Source organism: Papio anubis, unplaced genomic scaffold (genome assembly GCF_008728515.1).
Source record: "Papio anubis isolate 15944 unplaced genomic scaffold, Panubis1.0 scaffold178, whole genome shotgun sequence".
Taxonomy (NCBI): domain Eukaryota; kingdom Metazoa; phylum Chordata; class Mammalia; order Primates; family Cercopithecidae; genus Papio; species Papio anubis.
Window position 1 is genome coordinate 78,122 of NW_022161779.1, and position 26,624 is coordinate 104,745.

General features: G+C 36.7%; 1 protein-coding gene across 1 annotated transcript in view; it reads left to right on the forward strand.

Moving 5' to 3' along the window:
* Positions 1-26,624, forward strand: part of LOC116272737 (dmX-like protein 2) — a 127,968-nt gene that overhangs the window by 34,283 nt on the left and 67,061 nt on the right. The window contains exons 2-6 of the mRNA XM_031661509.1: positions 4,535-4,660; positions 12,275-12,346; positions 15,900-15,978; positions 16,807-16,942; positions 17,616-17,682. Of these exons, the coding sequence (XP_031517369.1) occupies positions 4,535-4,660; positions 12,275-12,346; positions 15,900-15,978; positions 16,807-16,942; positions 17,616-17,682 (480 nt within the window). The remainder of the gene's footprint in view (positions 1-4,534; positions 4,661-12,274; positions 12,347-15,899; positions 15,979-16,806; positions 16,943-17,615; positions 17,683-26,624) is intronic.

Genomic DNA, 26,624 nt, shown 5'->3' on the forward strand with positions numbered 1-26,624 from the left:
AAATCCTCCCACATGAATGGAAGGAAAATAGTTTTTCTAAGACCCTTCCTCTTTTCTTGGGCCTTCTCTGTGGGTAGGGACTGAACCATATCCTTGATTTCTAGATAAAGTGTTTTATAGGTCAGTACTGTTTGAAGAGCAGGACACTGGTATATTGTGCTCTGGCATAGGTCAGCTCTACAAAGAATCCAAGGAGGGATAATCCAGTCAAGCGATTCCATTTCTCCAGAACAGGCTTGCTGTCCTTTTCCTTGCCTCCCTATAATAATCCTGTGACCTGTCTCCCACATGTGAAGAAGTTAGTTTACTAACTTTACTAACTTAGCTTAGTCAGAAGTATTTCATTTATCTAACACAAAGGAGCCCACATCCATACTCTGTGGGGTCAATTTAGTATTTACTTATAGTCTTAACGAGCACCCTCTTTTCCTCCTGCACTATACATTCTTCCTCTGGTAATACTGGATTCTGAAAAAGAATGGAACAAAATCACTTTTGATCTGTCTAAAATTGAGAGAATGGGAATCTTTTGAGTAAATTATCGCTTTTGTATAAACTGTTGGTCTTTACAGAATGCTTATTCTCTGCTCCATGATGTGGTAAATTAATTGGGATTACAAAGATGAACATACTCCTTCTAGCACCAACAAGATCTTCATGGACTAGAGGTAGGGCAGTGCAGTGGAAACAGCAGGAACTTTACTGTGAAGCAAATGAATCCTCATTCTGTGAACTAGGGGAAATTACTTATCCTTTCTGGGCTTCAGTTTCTCCGTCTTCAAAAGCAGGCCTGTGAAGATAATGATAATTTTTGTAAAGATCCTAGCAAAACAGCTTGATCATAGTAGGTATTCAGTAAATGGTAAATTATAAGGAAGGCTTAGGTAGATTCTCTTCTAGTAGAACTTCTACATTTGTTGATACTGTTAGCTGAAAAATCAGTCAAAATCTCTCCCTCTTTTCTTAAGCTTATGAGGATAGGTTGGCCAAATTGTTAGCAACAAGACAGTGTCAGTGTTTCAACTCCATGTTCTTTGACTAAGTTTCTAAGTGCTTAGACTTCTGGAGCCAGACATTCGGTTAGAAAGACTTAATAATTTATTACACAGCTATTTATTGAGAGCTGCTTATGTGCTAGGTGTTGGAACTACAGTGGTAAACAAGGACAAGGTGAGGTCCTTGCTCTGATGAACCATTCAGTATAGTGAGAACCAGACAGACATTAAACATGCCTTAAAGCCATTAAAATCTCATGGGCCCTCAGTTACAGAATACACATGATTCAGTACTGACTGATTATATGAGTCCCTTTTTCTTCCACACTTGGGTTATTTATGCATTAGACTCTTTGGAAAATGCCCCTGTGCACTTTTTCAAGCTGTTAGTGTGCAATAGTTTAAGAGATTCCATTCTAGCAGTAATCATGGTTATTATATAAAATGGTAGGCATTGCCTAACTCTGGTTCAACAGGAAACTAGCACCAGACATACGTTGTTCCATTTTGATGGGAATTACTAGTTTGGTAGGGGGGTTGAAACCATTCTAAACCAGTGGTCTTTAAACTTTCTATTTTTTTCCTTTTCTTGAGACAGGGTCTCACTTAGTCACCCAGGCTGGAGTGCAGTGGTGCAATCATAGCTCATTTCAGCCTTGACTTCCTGGGCTTAAGTGATCCTCTCACCTCAGTTTCCCAGGTAGCTGGGACTGCAGGCATGTGACACCATGCTAAGCTAATTTTTTGATGTTCTATAGAGATGAAGTCTCACTGTGTGTCCCAGGCTATTCGTGGACTCCTGGGCTCAAGTGATCCTCCTGCCTTGGCCTCCCAAAGTGTTGGGATTACAGGCATGGGCCACTGTACCCAACCTCTTAACCTTTAGTAGCTGTATAGTATTCCAATGTAATTCAGTAATTTATTTAACTACTCCTCACTGATGAGTGGTATAATTATTTTCAGTTTTTGCTACTATAAATACTGAGGCACTGAATGTCCTACATATATTTTGGCAAACTTTTATACATATATGTATATAAGTAGGGCAAAATAGGGACTATTAGGGTAAAATAGGGAATATTTGATCAAAAGGTATATTGTATTTAAGATTTTGATAGATATTGCCAAATTATTTTATCCATGCAGATTTTAATTTAAAGTCTGGAGTGGGACTGAGCAATCTGTGTTTTTGACAAGTTTCCTAGGTGATTTTGATGCCTCCAATTTGAACTATTGCCGGATCAGAAAAATGGAGTATAGTACACATCCTCTGGAAAACATCAGGCAATTATGGTTATCTAGGGAAGAGTAAAAAGCCTTTTCAGTGACTGAGCTGTAAGAGTGAATTTATCTTAAGTGGCAGTTGCTAGGGATGGCCCATCTTTAGAGAAACAAAGTATAGTAATATTTATCTGGAATGTTTTATGTCTTTTTGATATATAATGTAGGGAAAAGAATGTAAAAATTGTAAGGACCTGAGTTTGAACACTTTGCATTTAGTAACTGTAATCTTGGGCAAATTAATGAACTTGAATTTTTCTTTATATAATGATAATATCTACCTTCCAGGTTTGTTGCAAAGATTAAAGAGAGAATGATACAACACTTGTTGAGTACCTCTTCTGTCTTCTAGTATTTTATGGCTATCTCTGTCGTGGCAGTTTGTCATTTAGCTTTCATTAGTAATTTACCTAGTCATCTCCCCATTAGAGTAACTGGGACCATGTCTTGTACTTTAGTGTTCCCAGTCACTAGCCCAGACTCGAGACTTGGTGCACTATTCTGTTACTTAAATGACTGTGTATATTTTCCATTTTACTGTTCATAAGTATCCTAAGAGACAAGTATTATTTGCTTCATTTTACCATGAGGAAATGCTCAGGGAACTTAAATAACTTTCTTAAGATAGCGCAGCATGGCATAACCAAAATTGAAAACTGTGTGTGTGATTTCAAACTAGATAAAGTCTGTGCTTTTTCCATGAATCCACTTTGCTGAGATAATGATATAAGGCATGTTGGAAATTTTGAAATTGCTACTCAAGTGTAAGATGATTTTTGTTATTTTAATACTATACTTTAAAAATTAGCATGGTGATTGAAACATTTCTTCTGCATATACTCAATATTCTTCAGTTTGGCTTTCCCGAATTCATGGTATAACCAAGTCTGCCTTGTCTGTAAGAATGTAAGTGATCATTTCCTCTTGTGAGTGATTTTTCTCTATTTTTCTTGCTTAAAATTCTGTCTTTGCTTTTCTTTTGGTGAAATTTTTGATTTTTATAAACACATGGTTTAAGATGTTTTATATAGTGGTTACGGCAGGATTTTGGTAACATTGGAAGTTTTAGTAGAAGTAATGTTGTCTTCCTGTCTGGTCTTCGTCTTCATTTCCGTCTTTCATTAGCAGCCTTATATGGACCCCTTCAGGGCATGGGTCACTGATTCGGATGTCATCACATGTCAGCCCTGCTATTGGATATCTCTATTTTGTAGGTCATAACCACATTGCTTAAGGGTGTGGAAACAGAGGAAAATACCATTTCATAAGTTTTATGTTTATCTTGCTTTTAATGGCGCTTTTCTTTTGAGAATTGGGTTGTTAGGTTGTTTTGAATATTTAATCATAAATAGTTGGGAAGAAAAAGAAAAATGTCCCCACTCTCTGACCCTTATGTCATAAAATTCACAACGTTGCAAAACAGGAATAGCATACAGCAAGAAGTGTTGCAATAGGAAGAAATGTGTGGTTTTACTTATTAGAGTTGGACATGGGAATTTTCCCAACAATTTCTGTTTTGTAGCCTATTTTCCAGACCATATAGGGATATTTGCCCAATATTCTATATAAATTTGTTCATTTTATGTTTTATTTGACTTTTTTTTTTTACCTTTGGTAAAACAGCTTTGGGTTGGTTTCCTTTCTCCCTCAGGCCTGATGATGTTGGGGATGGATGGTGGATGTTGGAGGCAGGCTGCGTTATGGATTCATTTGAGTCATTGATGCATTTAAGTTTAGCCATTGCCTTAGTACATGTAATTCTGCCTTTGTTGTTCATGTCTACTTCACTAGCTCTTTAAGGCATGTGGAATTGTGTTGGAAAATGCATGCCTGATTTCCATCTTGATGTTTCTTAAGTCTGGTTTGAACCCTGGGAACACAGTTGCAGTCTTCAATGTCTTAGTATTTTTAGATGGAGCTTTTATACTTTAGGGTTTACTGAGATGAACTTTGGAGAGAAAGTCTAAACAGAATAATTTATGACCTGCAGGAACAGAGGATGTCATGTTTAAGAACGGGAAGAACCCTTTTCCTATTAGTAACAGTTGTTGAGTGATAATGCATGGAGTGTCATCAGTTTTTTTTCATGTGATTTTTAATGTTCTTATTTAGAAATTGATATTCTTATATTAACTATTTTGGAAAATGTCCCAAGGTATACTTTATAATGGCAGTAAAATCTAAGATAAAATATTATGTAATAAGGTTTCAAAAGTTATGTATCTTATATATTGTAAAACTTTTTTTTTTTTTTTTAGGCATATGGATCAGGCTGTGATATTGTTATTTTGGCAAATGACTTTGAATGTGTACAGATCATTCCTGGTGCTAAGCATGGAAACATCCAAGTCAGCTGTGTGGAGTGTTCTAACCAACAAGGAAGAGTAAGGGATTTAATTTCTTTACTAAATGTCATTTAAAAATGTGTTTAATAATCTCAGAATATTCTCATCCTTTTATGCAAAGCTTGTCTAAAATTTCTTATGTATTGCTTGGGTGGCTGTTAATAGAAGTTGTAAAGCGATAGGTTTATACAAATTGTAAAGTGCCATTAAACTGATAATTTGACAATTGTTCTACAGCTGTATGTATACGGTCTTCAAAGATCTGTAGGCCTTACAATCCTGTGCATACTGACATTCTGCCAGTTACTACTTCTAGCAGCCATTAAGCCAGTAAGGGGAAGTAAACTTTTATCTTCTCTACCTAGCACCCCTTATATCCCTCATACTATAACATCAAAGTTGTATTAAGAAATTCTGCAAGTTGTTAATGTCTAATATCATGCTTGTCATATAGGAAGAGATTTGTAAAATCTGTTAGCATAATGAAACTTTTTTTGTTGAGTGAAGAGTCTTATAGTTCATTCAGGCTTTAAAACAGACGGTTTATTTTGAAATAGTTAAAATTTCATCATATGTACCTCTCCCACAATTTTCAAACATAATGTACATCAAATGTTGGTTGCATGTCAATATGGCATGTTTGCTGTATACTCCAGCAATTCAGTAAGGCCAATTTTATGTAGCCGAGTTGAATGTCTCTACAAGAACAGAGAAATAAGATTTTTACCTATAGTCATTGTAATAGTTTAAACTATTGTAGTGTTCTAGAAATTGTTCTTTATTGGGTAACAAATTTGGTCAAGGATGTGTTAAATCAGAATATTCATGTTGATAAATAGTAATCATACAAATTTATACTGAATGGTAAATTATGGTTACTTTATTATACCATTTATCCTGCCCTATCCTACTGCCCATATCAAGCTTTAATATTTGTGTAAATGTACCAGTACTTGACAGTTCAGTGATACATTTGACCTAGTATTGGAACACTGGATTTCCTGGTGTTTCCTGATACTCGTTTCTTGCTTTTCTAATTTTCCCCCCAGGTACTCCCCACCCTCAAGCATTGCTTACACTTATTTTAGAAAACACGGAGAGTGTCAGATTTCTCTCGTTTTTTGTTGCTCTTCTCTCTAGGCCAAGCAAAGTAGCTTAAGCCTGCCTAAAGTTGTATGATAGTTGTCAGAGGTGAATTTTAGTAAATAGCTCAAGTGCCGGTGATAATCGCAATGAACACATTCTCTGGGAGTAAAATTTTTTAAAAAGGTATGTAAGACATTGGTATTCATACCATGGGAAACAGAGCAACTTGTGTTTCTACTTTTCTTGAGCTGGTTTAATGTAAATAAGGCAAAATTGTAGTATCTTTATTGTCTTTGTTGACATCTTCCTTTAGCTTTTATCCCCCAGTTCTTGTGGTGATAACTTTCACATTCGTGACTTTGTATTAGTCTGTTATAAGCATTCATTCATTCATTGACATGTTGAATGGAATCATTCACAGCACTTTTTGCATGTTATTTGAAGTAGCTTTCTGTTGTGGATTATGATTTTTCTTGGAAAGAATGTTAGATGTTAGGTAAGAGTTAAAATCACTTTTTGGCATGACAGTGCCTTAAAAATCACAGGGGATATTTTTGGCAGACCTTAAAAGAATATATACCTAATGAAGTTTTAAAGGTTAACTGGGGTGCAGAGGTGTCAGAAAGGATGGTTTTTGGTCTGTGCCCTGTAGTTAATTCCATCTTACCAAGAGGAGGATGAACTTGGAACTAGCCTTCAAGAAATTATTGGAAAACAGGCTCTGGTAGTTTCTAGGAACAGAGGGATTTATGTCTTTTCTTATCAGGTATGTGACATGGGACAAAATCCTCCTGGTCCCTAAATTTCTTGCTTCAGTCCTCTGGAGATGTCTTCTTCAGCTCTTTCCCCCAGGTGCAGTGTATGGCTCCCTGACTTCTTCTTGGCCTGTTTTTTCTATTCCTTCCTCTACATGGTGTCTCAATTGGTATTTTCTGTTTGATGGTATAATTAGGCCATTTTATTTGAAATATTTTTAAGACCTGTTATTAATTGATGCTTTTCTCATGGGTTTTATATTATTTTCACTGGATTATAAAGTTTCTGACAAAGATGTGTGCTTTTGAAATGTATTTTTTAATAGTTGTTTTTATATTAAAAATAAAATTCTTATGAAAAATGTGATTTTTTAAATGTGCATATATATATTTTTATTATACTTTTTAAGTTCTGGGGCACATGTGCAGAACGTGTAAGTTTGTTACATAGATATACACATGCCATGGTGGTTTGCTGCACCCATCAACCCATCATCTACATTAGGTATTTCTCCTAAGTCTATCCCTTCTCTAGGCCCCCTACCCCCTGACAGGCCCTGGTGTGTGATGTTTCCCTCCCAGTGTCCATGTGTTCTCATTGTTCAACTCCCACTTATGAGTGAGAACATACAGTGTTTGCTTTTCTGTTCGTGTGTTAGTTTGCTGAGAAAATGGTTTCCAGCTTCATCCACGTCCCTTCAAAGGACATGAACTCATCCTTTTTTATGACTGCATAGTATTCCATGGTGTATATGTGCCACATTTTCTTTATCCAGTCTGTCATTGATGGGCATTTGGGCAGATTCCAAGTCTTTGCTATTGTGAATAGAGCCACAGTAAACATACATGTGCATGTGTCTTTACAGTAGAATGATTTATAATCCTTTGGGTATATACCCCATAATGGGATTGCTGGGTCAAATGGTATTTCTGGTTCTAGATCCTGGAGTAATCGCCACACTGTCTTCCACAATGGTTGAACTAATTTACACTCCCACCAACAGTGTAGAAGCGTTCCTATTTCTCCACATCCTCTCCAGCATCTGTTGTTTCCTGACTTTTTAATGATCACCATTCTAACTGGTGTGAGATGGTATCTCATTGTGGTTTTGATTTGCATTTCTCTAATGCCCAGTGATGATGAGCATTTTTTTTTCGTATGTTTATTGCTTATGAGCTTAAGGAGATTTTGGGCTGAGATGATGGGGTTTTCTTTTTTTTTTTTTTTTTTTTTAATTTATTTATTATTATTATACTGTAAGTTGTAGGGTACATGTGCATAACGTGCAGGTTTGTTACATATGTATACTTGTGCCTTGTTGGTGTGCTGCACCCATCAACTCGTCATTTGATGATGGGGTTTTCTAAATATACAATCATGTCATCTGCAAACAGAGACAATTTGACTTCCTCTTTTCCTTATTGAATACCCTTTATTTATTTCTCCTGCCTGATTGCCCTGGCCAGAACTTCCAATATCATGTTGAATCGGAGTGTTGAGAGAGGGCATCCTTGTCTTGTACTGGTTTGCAAAGGGAATGCTTCCCGTTTTTGCCCATTCAGTATGATATTGGCTGTGGGTTTGTCATAAATAGCTCTTATTATTTTGAGATACGTTCCATCAATGCCTAGTTTATTGAGAGTTTTTAGCGTGAAGGGTTGTTGAATTTTGTCAAAGGCCTTTTCTGCATCTATTGAGATAATCATGTGGGTTTTGTCATTGGTTCTCTTTATGCGATGGATTACATTTATTGATTTGTGTATGTTGGACCAGCCTCGCATCCCAGGGATGAAGCCAACTTGATCGTAATGGACAAGCTTTTTGATGTGCTGCTGGATTTGGTATGCCAGTATTTTATTGAGGATTTTTACATCAATGTTTATCAGCCATATTGGCGTAAAATTTTCTTTTCTGGTTGTGTCTTTGCCAGGTTTTGGTATCAGGATGATGCTGGCCTCATAAAATGAGTTAGGGAGGATTCCCTCTTTTTTTATTGTTTGGAATAGTTTCAGAAGGAATGGTACCAGCTCCTTTTTGTACCTCTGGTAGAATTTGGCTGTGAATCCGTCTGGTCCTGGACTTTTTTTGGTTAGTAGGCTATTAATTACTGCCTCAATTTCAGAACTTGTTATTGGTCTATTCAGGGATTCAGCTTCTTCCTGGTTTAGTCTTGGGAGGGTGTATGTGTCCAGGAATTTATCCATTTCTTCAAGATTTTCTAGTTTATCTGTGTAGAGGTGTTTATAATATTCTCTGATGGTAGTTTGTGTTTCTGTGGGATCGCTGGTGATATCCTCTTTATCATTTTTTAATGTGTCTATTTGATTCTTTTCTGTTTATTAGTCTGTCTAGCAGTCTATGTATTTTGTATTTTGTTAATCTTTTCAAAAACCAGTTCCTGGATTCATTGATTTTTTTGAAGGGTTTTTTGTGTCTCTATCTCCTTCAGTTCTGCTCTGATCTTAGTTATTTCTTGTCTTCTGCTAGCTTTTGAATATGTTTGCTCTTGCTTCTCTAGTTCTTTTAATTGTGATGTTAGGGTGACGATTTTAGATCTTTCCTGCTTTCTCTTGTGGGCATTTAGTGGTATAAATTTCCCTCTAACACTGCTTTAAATGTGTCCCAGAGATTCTGGTATGTTGTGTCTTTGTTGTCATTGGTTTCAGAGAACATCTTTATTTCTGCCTTCATTTTGTTATGTACCCAGTAGTCATTCAGGAGCAGGTTGTTCAGTTTCCATGTAGTTGTGAGATTTTGAGTAAGTTTCTTAATCCTGAGATCTGATTTGATTGCACTGTGGTCTGAGAGACTCTTTGTTATGATTTCCATTCTTTTGCATTTGCTGAGGAGTGTTTTACTTCCAATTATGTGGTCAGTTTTAGAATAAGTGTGATGTGGTGCTGAGAATAATGTATACTCTGTTGATTTGGTGTGGAGAGTTCTGTCGATGTCTATTAGGTCTACTTGGTGCAGAGCTGAGTTCAAGCCCTGGTATCCTTGTTATTTTCTGTCTTATTGATCTGTCTAATATTGACAGTGGAGTCTCCCACTATTATCGTTTGGGAGTCTAAGTCTCTTTGTAGGTGTTTAATAACTTGCTTTATGAATCTGGGTGCCCCTGCATTGGGTGCATATATATTTAGGATAGTTAGCTCTTCTTGTTGAATTGATCCCTTTGCCGTTATGTAATGCCATTCTTTGTCTCTTTTGATCTTTGTTGGTTTAAAGTCTGTTTTATCAGAGACTATGATTGCCATCCCTGCTTTTTTTTTTTGGTTTCTATTTTCTTGGTAAATATTCCTCCATCCCTTTATTTTGAGCCTATATGCTTCTCTGCATGTGAGATGGGTCTCCTGAATACAGCACACTGATAGATCTTGACTCTTTATCCAGTTTGCTAGTCTGTGTCTTTTAATTGGGGCATTTAGCTCGTTTACATTTAAGGTTAGTATTGTGATATATGAATTTGATCCTGTCATTATGATGCTAGCTGATTATTTTGCCTGTTGGTTGATGTAGTTTTTTCATAGCATTGATGGTCTTTAAAATTTGGTATGTTTTTGCAGTGGCTGGTACCAGTTGTTCCTTTCCATGTTTAGTGCTTCCTTCAGGAGCTCTTGTAAGGCAGGCTTGGTGGTGACAAAATCTCTCAGCATTTGCTTGTCTGTAAAGGATTTTATTTCTCCTTTGCTTAAGAAACTTAGTTTGGCTGGATATGAAATTCGGGTTGAAAATTCTTCTCTTTAAGAATGTTGAATATTGGCCCCCACTGTCTTCTGGCGTGTAGAGTTTCTTCCCAGAGATCTGCTGTAAGTCTGACGGGCTTCCTTTTGTGGGTAACCCGACCTTTTCTCTGGCTGCCCTTAACATTTTTTCCTTCATTTCAACCTTGGTTAATCTGACAATTATGTGTGTTGGGGTTGCTCTTCTCGAGGAATATCTTTGTGGTGTTCTCTGTATTTCCTCAATTTGAATGTTGGCCTGTCTTTCTAGGTTGGGGAAGCTCTGCTGGATAATATCCTGAAGAGTGTTTTCCAACTTGGTTCCATTCTCCCTGTCACTTTCAGGTACACCAATCAAACGTAGATTTTGTCTTTTCACATAGTCCCATATTTCTTGAAGGCTTTGTTCATTTCTTTTCACTCTTTATTCTCTAATCTTGTCTTCTCGCTTTATTTCATTGAGTCGATCTTTAATCTCTGATACCCTTTCTTCCGCTTGACCGATTCAGCTATTGATAACTTGTGTATGTTTCATGAAGTTCTCATGCTGTGTTTTTCCACTCCATCGGGTCATTTATGTTCCTCTCTAAGCTGGTTATTCTAGTTAGCAATTCGTCTAACCTTTTTTGAAGGTTCTTAGCTTCCTTGTATTGGTTTAGAATATGCTCCTTTAGCTCGGAGGAGTTTGTTATTACCCACCTTCTGAAGCCTACTTCTGTCAATTTGTCATTCTCCATCCAGTTTTGTTCCCTTGCTGGTGAGGAGTTGTGATTCTTTGGAGGAGAAGAGGTGTTTTGGTTTTGGGAATTTTCAGCCTTTTTGCACTGGTTTCTCCCCATCTTCATGGATTTATCTACCTTTTTTTTTTTGATGTTGGTGATGTTGATAGTCTTCCTTTCTGTTTGTTCGTTTTCCTTCTAACAGTCGGGCCCCTCTGCTGCAGGTCTGCTGAAGTTTGCTGGAGGTCCACTCCAGACCCTGTTTGCCTGGGTATCACCAGTGGAGGCTGCAGAACAACAAAGATTGCTGCCTGTTTCTTCCTCTGGGAGATGCTAGGCAGAGCTATCCTGTAGGAGGTGTCTGTTGGCCCCTACTGGGAGGTGTCTCCCAGTCTGGATACAGGGGGGGTCAGGGACCCACTTGAGGAGGCAGTCTGTCCTGTATCAGAGCTCGAATGCTGCACTGGGAGAACTGCTGCTCTCTTTAGAGCTGTCAGGCAGGGACGTTTAAGTCTGCTGAAGCTGCACCCACAGTCACCCCTTCCCCCAGGGACTCTGTCCCAGGGAGCTGTTGGTGGGCTCTGCTTAGTTCAGACTTCCTGGCAGCTTTGTTTACACTGTGAGGGTAAAACGACCTACTCAAGCCTCAGCAATGGAGGATGCACCTCCCCCCACCAAGCTCGAGCATCCCAGGTCGACCTCAGACTGCTGTGATAGCAGTGAGAATTTCAAGCCAGTGGATCTTAGCTTGCTGGGCTTCGTGGGTGTGGGATCCACTGAGCCAAGCACCAGAGAAAATTTCCTGTTCTGCCAGTTGTGAAGACCGTGGGAAAAGCGCAGTATCTGGGCCGGAGTGTTCTGTCCCTCCCGGTACAGTCTCTCACAGCTTTCCTTCACTAGGAAAGGGAAATACCCCAATCCCTTGCACTTCTCGTGTGAGACAATGCCCCACCCTGTTTCGGCTCACTTTCCATGGGTTGCACCCGCTGTTCAGCCAGTCCCAATGAGATGAACCTGGTACTTCAGCTGGAAATGCAGGAATCACCCGCTTTCTGCATCCATCTCGTTGGGAGCTGCAGACCAGAGCTGTTCCTATTCGGCCATCTTGCCAGCTGTCCATCCAAATATGATTTCTTTGAGTAGGTCAGCCTTGTATTTGATATGTAAAATAAAGCCTGCTGAATTTTTTGATAACAGAGGAGAGACTCTTAACTCCAGTACACTTCCAGGTATATTTATGGAAGGAAATAAACCATGAATACTGTATTGAGATTATATTATATATAATCAGTTTATACATTATTATGAAAAGGAAGATACCTTTATTTTACCCTTTTCTAGATATTAATGCTATATTTATTCTTTTTTAGATTGCAGCTTCATATGGTAATGCTGTTTGTATATTTGAGCCCTTGGGCATAAATTCTCATAAAAGAAATTGTGTAAGTATTAACCAATAATAGAATACTTTTAGAATCTAGTTAACTTTAGAATCCAATTGATGTTAATAAAAGCTCCTTAGGAGCTAGTGCTGAACGTAGACTAGAGTATCAGTGAAAAATTGGTCTAGTGCTTTATGTTAGGATCCTTACATTCACTGGGGATACATCCCTAGTGCTTTTAGAAACCCAAGTCTCTAGAATATCGCAAATTGAGATTTCCTGTGTTAATTGAGATGTACCCTAGTTTGAACTACTCTTATTTCTTATCTGGATTACTAATCTCTATCTGATATTTGGTTTCCTGCTGCCTTCAACCCCAGTCTCTATTCTCAACAGAGCAGGTCATGACATTTCTCTTCTTAAAAGTTTGTAATGGTTCCATATTTCTCTCTCTCTTTTTTTTTTTTTTTTTGAGAGAGGGTCTCACTCTCCCTAGGCTGGAGTGCAGTGGCATGATCACTGCTCACTGCAGCCTCAACCTGTCAAGTGATCCTCCCACCTCAGCCTCCCAAGTAGCTGGGACTACAGGCATACGCCACCATGGCCAGCTGTTTTTTAAATTTTTTGTAGAGATGGGGTTTCCCTGTGTTGCTCAGGCTGGTCTTGAACTCTGGGGCTAAGCAATCCTCCCACCTCAGCCTCCCAAAGTGCTGGGATTATGGGCATGAGCCACCATGCCCAGCTGCTCCGTACTTCTTTCAGATAAAAAGCCAAAAGCCTTTTGTAGACTACAACTTCCCTTCTACGCAGTCCCACACTTACTACGTCTCAGAGCTCACCTCCTGAGTTCTTGTCCTCTCTGGTTCTACTCTGGCCACATTGGCATTTTTACTGTTTCTCAGTTAACCTTCCCTCTTTGAGCCTTTGTGTTGGTTGTTTCCTTTGTCAGGAATGTTATTCCTCCAGATATCTCCAAGGATAGCTCCCATAGATCCTTTAGGTCTTTGCTCACTAATACCTTGACAATGAGGTTTTCCTTGACCACCCTTTAAAAAATTGTACCCCCGCTTATTTGCTATTTAAAATTTTTTTTACAGCATTTATTTATTATTGTTTGTTATGTAGAATGTTATCTAAAGGTACATAAGGGTAGGAAACTTTGTTTCTTTTTTTCACTGATGAATCCCCAGTACTTAGAACAGTGTCTGGAACAGCCAGGTGTGGTGGCTCACACCTATAATCCCAACATTTTAGGAGACCAAGGTGCATGGAACACGAGGTCAGGCGTTTGAGATGAGCCTGGCCAACATGGTGAAATCCTGGGTCTACTAAAAATACAAAAATTATCTGGGTGTGGTGGCACACGCCTACAGTCCCAGCTACTCAGAAGACTGAGGCAAGAGAATCGCTTGAACCCAGGAGGTGGAGTTGCAGTGAGCCTGGACTGTGCCATTGCACTCCAGCTTGGGCGTCAGAGCAAGACTCCATCTCAAAAAAAAAAAAAAAGAAGTATCTGGAACATAGCAGGTATTCCTAAATGTTGGTCAAATGAAGAAGTTAGGAGTTTAAAAAGCTCACTTACCAGCTCAGCTAAGTGGTTAAGCATACCACATTGTGAACCATTCAGATTCATACTGGGTGCTCTATTATATTTGTCTTACTTAACGTTCAAAACATCTAATGTGGTTAGAATTAAAAAGTACTGCATGCATTAAATTTTTACTATCACTCACAAATAATCAAAATTGCAAATGCTAAATCTGAATGCAGAGTATATATTTACAAGTAATTTTTAAAGTGTATTTGTAAGTGAAATGCCTTAAAACAAATGGTTTTGGAATTTTTTCGTTAAATATATGTATTTGGATATATCTTTTTACATTCCCCTAAAACAGTATAAATTAAAATATTAATCTTTCCCTATAATAGTATTATGAAATGGATTTCAAATTTTGGACTACTTAAGAGTCACCTAGAGCACATACTAAAAATTTAGGTTTCCAGGTTTCATTCCCCAAATTTCTTCAAGATACTTGCTCCACAGATTACACTCTAAGGAACACTAAAGGAAAGGATGTTAGGGATGTCTATAATTTTAGGAATTATTTAATTACTACACTAAAATAGATTCGTTGAACAGTATTTAAAATCGTGTTATGCTGTTGTGATTGTTGTTTGGTCAGCAGTGGTAGGGTTTAAAAATAACATTTTCTCTGATTATAAAATGTAAAATTATTTTTGGATAATGAAGTGCAGGCTTTGCAGATACATACACACATTTCCCACCCCTCTGGCCCCGACACATTTTTTTTTAGAGACAGAGTATTGCTCTGTCACCCAGGCTGAAATGCAGTGGTGTGATCATAGCTCACTGTAACCTCAAACCTGTGGGCTAAAGTGATCCTTCCACTTCAGCCTCTGAAGTAGCTGGGTCTACGGGCATGAGCTACCATGCCTAGCTAATTTTTAAATTTTTTATAGAGGTGGGGGTCTTGCTATGTTGCCCAGGCTGGTTTCAAATTCCTGGCCTTAAGCAATCCTCCTGTCATGGCCTCCCAGACTGTTGGAATGCAGCTGTATTTTAAAATTCTGCCTCGAGGTAGTCAGGAAACCTTGTATACATTTAAAAATTGTTAAATATTCTTAAAATACTATAACACGAAAGGGCATTACCGTTTAAAAAGTATTATTTGCCAAGCAGTTAACATATAGCTTGCCTGAGGTAACATAGCTTTGCAAAGCTTTTCAAAAATGTCCTCTCACAAAAGGACATTTTATATTTATGTACTACAAAGAAATATATAAACTTTTGTTTACTTAGAGAATATATTTCATGTCAAAGGTTTTTGACTTTTAAACTTTAAATCACCTTTTAGAATGAAAATATTAAGAAAATAGGATAGAAATTATTCAGATATAAAGTTTGTGGATTACATATACAATATAGTGCAGATGGGTTGACTTTTGGGGAGATATATCTAGTTTTCTTTTAGACATTGAGTCCATGGGATTATGACAATTTGCATTTCTTCCTAATGTGCATTTATTTTGTGTTAATAAACACTTATTTAACATCTTTGTGCCAGCCATTACAAACTCTGAAAATAACAAAAATTGTTATGACACAGTTTCTGCCCTTGAAGAGTTGCAATTTAATGGGAGAGTCACACGTATAAACAAATACTAATTCCATGTGATCAGTGTTATAATGGCAGAATGTAAAAGTGGTGTTGGTGCTGCCAGGATGTCAGAGAGGGCTTCATAGCAGAGATGATGAGTTAGCTAATCATAGTGGAAAGATAGGGGTTTGCAGATGGAGACGTGAGGAATAGGATATCCTAAATATAAGAAGGTATTTATGGGCATGGAAGGAAGCCTGAGAGAACCTGCTTTGTTTGGGCATAGCAAGGAGCTCAATATGGTATAATAAATAGTAGTGGAACCAGTTAAAGTTACATTAAAAACAGTATATGAAAATAATAGTGAAATATTTTCATCTTTGTTTCAGATCATAAGGTCTTAAGTTGAAGAAAATGATAAAATGGTAGTGTTTTGGGATATTATTTTAAAAACATCTTTTTTTTTCTTATTTCTTTTTGTCTACATATTTCAGCAACTCAAGTGCCAGTGGCTTAAAACTGGGCAGTTTTTTTTGAGTTCTGTGACGTACAACTTAGCATGGGATCCTCAAGGTATTTAGCAATTATATCTAAAATTATTTAAATTAAATATTTGTTTTAGATGTATGATAATAATGTGATATAGTCTCCCATAAAAAGAAAATGATCAATATATTATATTTTCTTTTTGTTGACAAATACAATTTTTCCTTCTTGGTATACAGTGCTTTGTACAATGCTTAATTTACTATTCTGTGTTTTCCCCTGCCTTTCAGTGTTTTGTTTCAAGAAACAGTTATGATTTGTTTCCTAGTTAACGTGTGCTGCCCTTTCCTCTTGTATTTGCTAAGAAACATGTTGGAAATAAAACAGAGACCGAAAAAACTTGAACTCATTTTATCATTTGTATTGGGAAATTACTATCTTTAATTTTGAAAAATTAGGAACCTCTAATGATAATAGCTGTTGTCCCTTTTTATATTCACAATAAGGATTATTTTTATATTTCATGTATAAAACCACATTTTATTAATTTATAGTTATGCCTTATATTTTGAGGACATTTTATGTGGTATATATCAGAGTTTTGGGGAGTTTGTTATTCTATTAATACATTTGCTGTTAGTTTTTTTGACTTGCTTGATAATAATAGCTCTTTGCCAGTAAGCTTTACTTTGTTGTTCTCAAATCTTCCTTAAGAACTACTCTTTGTTGTCCAGAAGATTCTTTTTTTTCTTCTAAGGGACTTTAAAATATAGATATATATCAAGTGTTTTTCATTGGCGATATTGCTTACTTTTCACATAATGTTAATAGTTTACAGATCTAAACAGAAGCCCATGTGCATGTATTTCCCTATATAATATTTGCCTATTCATCATAACTTTCTCTAATTTTCAGATAATAGATTATTGACAGCAACTGATTCCATTCAGTTGTGGGCTCCTCCAGGAGATGATATTCTGGAAGAGGAGGAAGAAATTGATAATAAAATTCCTCCTGTTTTAAACGATTGGAAGTGCGTCTGGCAGTGCAAGTTAGTGTGTATTTCTGTTGTTATATTCATTAATTAAAAGCAAATGCTTCCTAAAATATGTTTCCTTTCATGAAGATCTTTATTTTTTGATGGTACCATTGCATATAGAGCCCTAAAAAGTAGATTTTTTACTAACCAAAACCCATATAATAGCATTCTTTAATTTGTGCTAGTTAATCATGTATAAAAAGGATGAAAGTATTTTCATAGTTATAGCCCCAGGACAGGAGTTGACAGGGTTGATACATAGGAATTACTCATTAATAGATTGAGATAAGGATGGGGAGGGGGAAGATGTGAAAGTTGCCAGCCACTCTTTCAAGTGGAAGATGTACTGTTAACAGTCATATAGATTATGTGACAAAGACTAGTCAGGGATGATTATGAGCTCAGCTTTTAACATGTTATATTTAGGATGTTGGTGGGACATGTAGGTGGAGATATACTGTATTCATGTTACGTACATTCTTCTTTTCCCAAAGTGAACGTTGGATTAGTTTTAATTAATTTATGTTGTTATGGAGGTGAAATATTTTATTTATATTTTTAGGGAAGCAAAAACAGTCTTATTCTGAGGATTCTGACTTTGATGTTACAAAAATCTCATCTTGACTATTTTTATATACAGTACACCAGATTTTAAAAGTGCTAATTGCCTAACTCTCTTTTTTAGAACCTCAGTATCTATACATTTGATGGAATGGTCTCCTGATGGTGAATATTTTGCTACTGCTGGAAAGGTAAAGGATCAAACAAAAACATATGAAAGAAACAATAAAATAATTAAAAATATTCCTTATTTATTTTTATTTTAGTTTTTTCATCTGTAAAACTGGGCTAATCCTCCTTGGCAAAGCTGGCCTGAAGAATACAAGTGGTGTTTGTAAAAGACCTGGTGTTGTGCTCACAGGTTGTAGGCACTAGGGAAATAATGGCTATTCGTGTTACTCTTATTTGACCTTGGCTCATTTGCATTTTTAAAAACTAAGTTTTGTGTTTAAAAATAGCATATGTACATTAACTTAAAAAGTAAAATAATACTGGATTCACAATGAGAAGATGTACTCCTTGCCTCATTATTCCCACGCTAATTCCTGTGTCCAGGAGGCAATTATTTGTCAAGTTGAATATTTTGATATTTCCTTCCATGTCCTTGAGTAGCTTGAGGTGCTCCCATATCTTGATTCTCTCTGCCCAGCCCCCTGAGTTATGTGAATTACTTTTTGCCTTCCCACTGTAGAAGCTGAGCCTTTAGCTTGATAAAGGGGAGGGGTTGATATCCCCAACCTCATCTTCAAATCTAATACATACACATATTCATTTCACTTGCTCCTATCTTACTGATGTAGGTATCTCATGATTTTGGGTGAATCACAGTTATTGTTTACATTATTAAGATTGTACAGAATATTCTTAGTGGTAATTACTTTGGAGATAATAATTACTTTGTTTTATGGTTTGCTTTTTTCCCTATATACCTAATTCATCCTTAGAACTGCTTTGACTTTTTTCTCAGTATAATCCCACATAGGTGGTGTTCTGGGAACATGAGTTCTCTTTGCTCTCATTCAGCTTAATTGCTCTACCAGTCTAAAATAGCAGAGCTACCATTTTCGGGTTTTATTTTACCAACTTTGGGAAATTCTCTTTGCCTCTCTCCTATGTTGAATTTTCTGTTTCTTGGCATCATTTATCTTCCTTTTTTCTTGTTTTGATGGCGATATCCCCCAATAGGTTCCTGAAGAAAGGTGAATAGGAAAAAACACTTCTCAGGCCTTACATGTCTGAAAGATTTTCTTCTTATGCTTGATTTTCTCGGACATAGAATTGGGTTGAAAATCACTGACCCTCCATCTTATATCTCAGTAAACTTTTTTTATTGATATATATGTGGGATACATGTGATATTTTGATACATGTGTAATGTGTAATGATGGTCAAATTAGAGTATTTAGGATATCCATCACCTCAGATGTTTATCTCTTTCTATGTTGGGAACATTTCAAATATTCTAGTTAATTGAAATATACAGGCCGGGCACAGTGGCTCACGCCTGTAATCCCAGCACTTTGGGAGGCTGAGACAGGCGGATCACGAGGTCAGGAGATCGAGACCATCCTGGCTAACATGGTGAAACCCCGTCTCTACTAAAAAAAAATACAAAAAAAATTAGCCGGGCGTGGCGGTGGGGGCCTGTAGTCCCAGCTACTGGGGAGGCTGGGGCAGGAGAATGGCGTGAACCCGGGAGGCAGAGCTTGCAGTGAGCTGAGATGCGCCACTGCACTCCAGCCTGGGCAACAGAGCAAGACTCCGTCTCAAAAAAAAAAAAAAAAAAAAAATAGAATATATTATTGTTAACCATAGCCACCCTACTGTACTATTGACCACTATAACTTATTCCATCTATCTGTGTATTTGCGCCAATTAACCAACTTCTCATCTCCTTTTTTAGCTGCCACATAAAATTGAGAAAATGTGGTATTTTTTCTTTCTGTGCTTGTCTTATTTCACGTAACATAATGACCATTTGTGTTACTACAAATTACAGGATTTTGTCCTTTGTACAGCCTAATAGTATTCCACTGTGTATATTTACTACATTTCATTTATCCCTTCATTTACTGATGGGCATCTAGGTTGATTCTGTATCTTGGCTATTGTGAATAGTGTTGCAGTAAACATGAGAGTGGAGCTATCCCTTTGATATACTGATTTTCTTTGTTTTGGGTAAATACCCAGTAGTGGGATTGATGAATTGTATGATAGTTCTAGTTTTGTTTTTTGGAGAAAACTCCGTGCTGTTTTCCATAACCACTGGCACCTGAGCAAGCTGACTGTAGGCCCAAGGACTGGTCCTCCTGGACCTGTGACTGCTGGTGTCCATGTATGCTGCCTGGGAGCCCAAGGGCCAGCATGCCTGGCCTGCCTCTGCCACCACGTGTGCCCCAGAACTGGCCTGTCTGGTGTCCCTGTCTGCAGCAAAGCCTCACCACAGCCTCTGCTACCAACCACAACCTAAGACAATGAGTAACTCACAGACACTGCTGACACTGACAAAGAATGAAAGTGAAGTGCTGACACTGAAGAATAAAAGTGGCTGAAGAAATTGTATGAAGACGACTCTTCTTCTCCCACCCAGAACCAAAGCCAAAGCACACTATCCAACTAACACCACAACATCTGGGGGACCTGTTAAATCTGAAACTCATGTCTTTCAATTCTGAGAGATTATTTTATATTATTTCTTTTGTATTATTTCCTTCTTTCTCTGGATCTTTTCTTATTCAGTTATGGGTACTTTTACATTAATTCTGTATTTTAGTATTTTCCCCCTTTACTGTTTTCCACTTGTTCATCTTTTTCTTTTAATTTCTGGGGGACTTTTCAGATGTAACTTCAAAGTAATTTTTTTCTGCTATTAAATTTTTAATTTTTAAGAGGTTTTAAAATTCTCTGATTTTTTAAAAATTACAAAATATTTCATAAATTAAAAAAGTATATATAAAACATGTTGTATAAGATATGATAAACAATTAAACAAATACACATGTACCCTACTCCTCAACTTGAGAAAAAGAGCATGACACAAATGGATCCTTTATCTTTCTCCATGCATCTCCTTCCTCTCCTCCCACCCCAGGCAACCAGAATCCTGATTGTCATGTTTATTATTTTATTTAAAAAAGTTTCATTCATCTAAATTCCCAAATAAGATAATATTTAGTTTTCCACAGTTTTGAACTTCACAGAGTTTGTGTTTTTCTTTTTCTTTCTTTTTATTTTTTTGAGACTGAGTCTCAATTTGTCACCCGGGCTGGCGTGCAGTGGCACAATCACGGCTCATTGCAGTGTCGATCTGGGCTCAGGCAGTCCTCCTACCTCAGATGGGACTACAGGTGTGCACCATCTAGGTGTGCACTAGTTTTTTTGGTTGTTTGCTTGTTTTTTTTTTTTTTTTTTTTGTAGAAATAAGGTTTCATTATGTTGCCCGGTAGTCTCTTTTCCCTTTATTTGTGATGACTTAAATTTAAAAAAATTTTCTTCAATCATGAACAGAAATGTACTGAACTCCTCTGTACCCATCACTTAGCTTCAGCAGTTATCACTCAGCCAATCTTATTTCATCTGTACTACTTCTCCCCCAGTTGGGTTATTTAGTCTTGTGTCACTGATGTCATTCATCTGTAAATATTTCAGTATCTACTTTTGAAGTATAAAGATTTTACAAAAATATCCACATATATTGTGGGTTAAATGTAGTTTGAATCTTGTTTAGGAAAATTTCTTACTGTGATGCTATAAAAGTATTCTATTTTCTCCTAAAATCATAAAATTTAATCTCTTATAATTAAGTCCCTCATCCAAATGAAAATTGTCTCAATAACATTTACTGAATAGTTCTTTCTTTTCCCACTGATATGCCATGCCATTCTGACATGTATTAAATAATGCTGCAGCAGATGTCTTATACATGTTTGTTAGGCTCTTGTGTGGATTTCTCTTGGGTATATACATAGGAATAGAATTGCTTGGTTATATGTTATATATATACACACACACATATATACATAGTATGTCAGTTGATCATAGCTCACTGTAACCTTGAACTCCTGGGCTCAAGCAATCCTCCTGCCTCAGCCTCCTGAGTAGCTGCGACTACAGGCATGCCCACCATGGCTGGCTAAGTTTTATTTATTTATTTTTTTGGTAGAGATGGGATCTCCTTATGTTGCCCAGGCTGGTTGTGAACTCCTGGCCTCAAGTGATCCTTCTGTTTTGGACTCCCTAAGTGTTGGGATTACAGGTGTGAGCCACTGTGCCTGGCCTCCTTGTAGTTTTAAAGTGCATTTCCCTGATTATTAATGAGGCTAAATACCTTTTCATTTATTTATTGGGTATTTGGATGACTGATTTAAAAGAAAGTAACTGGGCAAGCTCCTTGCCCGTTTTTAAAATAGTTTTTGGTGTTTTGTTGATTTGTAGGAGTTCTTTATTATGGATATGAGCTTTTTGTCAGTTACATGTTTTGCAAAGATCTTCTCCCACTCCATTAGTTGCTCATTCATTCTCTTAATGGTATCTTTTGATGAATAGAGATATTTGATTTTAATGTCAAATATATCAGTGTTTTTCTGAGTCCTATTTAATAAGTTTTTCCTACTCTGAGATTCTGAGGATTTTCATATGTTATATAAGCTTCTAGACCAGAGTTGTTTTAAGATTTTTTGTGCTGTGAATTCCTTTGGAAATCTAGTGAAGCCTTTAATAACCTTCCTCATAGTATGATGTTTTTAAATGCATAAAATAAAATATGTAGCATTGCAAAAGAAATAAATTATTGAAATACAGCTTCAAGATATTAAAAAATACATTGGTAGAGACATTATGTACTTTTAAATTAATGTGTTCAGTAACAAAAATTGCACTTAAAATATGGGCAGTTTTAATTGTGTTTAGCTATTGTATGTGGAATTAAAACTTCAATATCTCACTTTATAAGGTGAGGATAGGCTTTCCAAGAACAACAAAATTCACTGAAGGCTTTTTGGGTTGATCTCTAGTTGTAGAAACGTTAAACTTTACTGTTCTATTGCTCAGCAGTTAGTTGGCACAGAGGTAGTTGCTTAACGGTTGCATGAACAATATAGACAGGAAGACTGCAATCATGTGCGGTTTAGTAGCAGTTCCAATAACTAACAATTTCAAAGTAGAAATGAGTGTAAAAAAATGTGATATGAAAACATCTTTGATTCTGTTAGAGACATAGTCATACGTACTGCCAATACTACTTTTGATTTGTTTTTTTCAATTAGCATTTATGAAAATAAGTAATTGTTTTTCCCCATTAAGGTTCATGGTACTTTTGGGTCTCAGTTTTCTTGGTTTCTTCAGAAGCAGACCCTGAGATAAGGGTTCAAGTGTAAGTAATTAATATGGGGGAATGATCACACGAAATATTTTGGATTGGAGGCAGGGAAATAAAGGCACTTAATAACCTTTATTAAGTGTATTAAGAAGCTTGAATTTCTGGGTCCTCTGGGAGCCCGTGTTCCTCACTTGCATCATGTTCCTTACACATGTTCTTCACACATATCAGTTGAAGGCGGGTTAGGGCCAGGCATCAGTTCTCATCACTCATAACCAGCTCCTGGAAAACTTCAGACAAAAATATGTAGATGCTTGCAGTTGAAACTGGCACACCAAAACGCTAAGGCATGAGGGGATACAAATGATGTGTCAAAAGTAACTTTTATATCTTGAAGTCTATCCACAGGACCTTTGGGTCAGAGGACCTCAGGTCAAGAACCTCTGGTCTAGAATATGGACATTTTATGTTTTGTCTTTCACATTTAAGTCTAAAATCTATGTGAAATAATGTTTAGGTGTGATTTGAAGAAGGTCAAGTTTTGTTTTTTCCTTATGGATATTTGGTTGTCTTGAACAATTTATTGGAAAAAATCTTCCCTTTCTTCATTGTTCTACATTACCACTTTTGTCATAAAATCAAATGTCCATATCTCTGTAGGTCTGTTTCTGGGCTCTTTTCTCTAGTTCATTGGTCTTTCCTTGTACTAGTGCCACCTGACTTAATTGCTGTAGCTTTAAATTAAGTCTTGATATCTGGTAGGGCAAGTCCTACCCTCTTTTCTTTTTTAAGATCATCTTATCTATTCTTGGCCCTTTGCATTTCTATATGAATTTTAGAATAAATGATAAATTTCACAAAGCAAACAGAAAACCTCTTATGTTTCTGATTGATATTACATTGACTGTATAGGTCAGTTTGGGGAGAATCGACATCTTTACTATATTTAGTCTTCCCATTTATGAACATGATGTATCTGTTCATTTATTTTAGACCTTTTTTTCCTCAGTAATGTTTTATAATTTTCTCTGTGAAGGTCCCAGATATCTTTTGGGATTAATTCCTAGATATTTGATGTCTTTGATACTGTTATAAATGGAGTCATTATGTAAATTTTGGAAAAATAATTGTTACTGGTATATAGAAATGCAGTTTTTGTATATTGGCTTTATGCCCAGCACCCTTACTAAACTCATTAATTCTAATAATTCCTCTGTAGATAATTTTGGATTTTATGTGTACACAGTAATATCATCTATGAATAATGAAAGCCCTAGTTCATCTTTTGTCATTCTCCCATGTTTCGTATTTTTCCTTTTTTTTTTTTTTTTTTAAACCACAGTGTCTAGGACCTCTAGTAGAGTGCTGAATAAATGTGGTGATAACAGGTATCTTTTTCTTGTTCCCAGTCTCAAAGGGATACCCTTCACTGTGTCATCATAAATACAATGTTTACTGTTGATGTTTGTGGTAGATACTTTTTTTTCGGATAAAGAAACTTTCCTTCTATTTGTTGTTTGCTAGGTTGTTTTTCTAAACCACAAACGATACAGAATTTGAGCAAGCATTCTTTCTGCATCTAATGAGACAATTTTTATCTTTTTTTTGGAGACAGAGTCTCGCTCTGTCACCCAGGCTGGATTGCAGCGGCACAATCTCAGCTTACTGCAGTCTCAGCTTCCCAGGTTCAAGTATTTCTCCCATTTCAGCTTCCCAAGTAGCTGGGACTACAGGCACCCATTACCATGCCCAGCTAATTTTCGTATTTTTGGTAGAGACAAAGTTTCACCATTTTGACCAGGCTGGTCTCGAACTCCTGACGTTAGATAATCCACCTGCCTCGGCCTCCCAAAGTGCTGGGATTACAGGCATGAGCCACTGTGTCTGACCATCTTTTAAATCTTTTAATAAGATGAAATACATGGACTGATTTTGTAAACCTTGTATTCCTGGAACAATCCCAACTTCATTATAATGTATTATCCTTGTTGGATTTGATTTGCTGATCTTTTGTTTAAGATTTATGTGTTAGAGTGAGATTCGGCCAATAATTTTCCCATTTTCATAATGTCCTTGACAGATTTTTATGTTGATGTTATGCTGGCCTTATAAATGGGTTGGAAAGCTCTCTTTTGTGAAGATTTTATGTAAGATTGATATAGTTTTATTCTTAAGTATTTGCTGGTGAAGCCATCTGAATCAGGAATTTTCTTTGTGGGATTCAGTTTTTTAAATTATTCAGATTTTCTTTTTCTTTTGTATGTCAGTTTTGGTAAGTTGTATTTACCTATAATTTTTCGGTTTTATTTAGATTTTGAAATTTATTGGCACAAAATTGTATAAAACACCTTATTTTTTAATATCTATAATACATGTATAATGATTTCTTCTTCAGTTTTGATATTAGTTATTTGTGCCTTCCCTCTTTCTTCATTCATCTCAATTTTTTAAGTCTTTTTACTTATATCAATTTTATAAGTCTTTTTACTGCCCTAAAAAGTCTTCTGTGCTCTGCTTATTTTTAACTCTGGCTACCCCTGCTTAGTTGTTAGTGTTATCTTTTCTACTTTTAAATGTTGGAGTACCCAGGGCTCTTCTAGTCTCAAAAGTTTCTGATGCCATTTAAATACCATTTTTGTATGCTAATGACATTCAAATTTGTATTTTTTGCCTGTACCTCGCCCCTGATCTCCACTTCCCCACCCCCTCAGTCCACTCCCTGATGGCTCACCTTTAGAATATATCCACAATTTGCTTACTTCTGTACCACCTCCACTCTTATAATCTGGTTGAAGCCACCATTATTTATCACTTGTATTATTGTGTTAAATTAATTGGTTTCCCATTTTTGCTGTACTTCTGTACCATCTGTGTTCAAACCAGCAGGTGGAGTGATTTTTTAAATTATTTTTTTGAGACAGAGTCTCACTCTGTCACCCAGGCGGGAGTGTAGTGGCGCGATCTTGGCTCACTACAACCTCTGCCTCCTGGGTTCAAGCAGTTCTTGTGCCTCAGCCTCCCTGGTAGCTGGGATTACAGGCATGTGCCACCACACCTGGCTAATTTTTGTATTTTTAAAAGAGACGGAGTTTCATCATCATGACCAGGCTGGTCTTGAACTCCTGGCCTCAAGTCATCTCCCCACCTTGGTCTCCCAAAGTGCTGGGATTATAGGTGTGAGCCACCGCGCCTGGCCTAGAGTGATCTTTTTTAAATGTTGTCAGATCTTGTTACTCATATTCTGTACAAAACTGTCAAAAGTTTTTCCATTTCAGTTACCAAAAGCCCAAGTCTTTATGATGGTTTAGCATGCTCCGTGCTTATCAGGACTCTCGTCACTGCTTCAGCCTTATCTCCTGCTAACTCTCACCCCTGCATACTCCACTCCAGCTAATTTGCCTCACTATTGTTAAAACTAGATTTCAAAAATAAAACACTGAAATTTTGATAAGCCAGTTCAATAATCTACAAATAATAAAACATACTTAGTGTTTCTGGATAGAAATGTAGAGACGTGTGAATAATTTTGTGTAATATTTGAGAAGCGTGGGTTTCTCATGAAGGGAACACTTATCAGAATCACAGGCAAAACAGTTTGAAAAATAATATAATTCATGTCTTTTTTTCCTTTTTTATTTTATTTTGCGTAATTCATGTCTTGATCTCTAAAACTAGGCAGTCACCTTTGAAACTTTGGATCTTTAAAAACAAATACCCCATTACTCCTAAAATTTGACTGAAAAAACTCACAGATTTGTCTTTTTTTTTTTTGTTACTCATATTTCTTAGGATTACCACATGTTAATAAGTGATTAA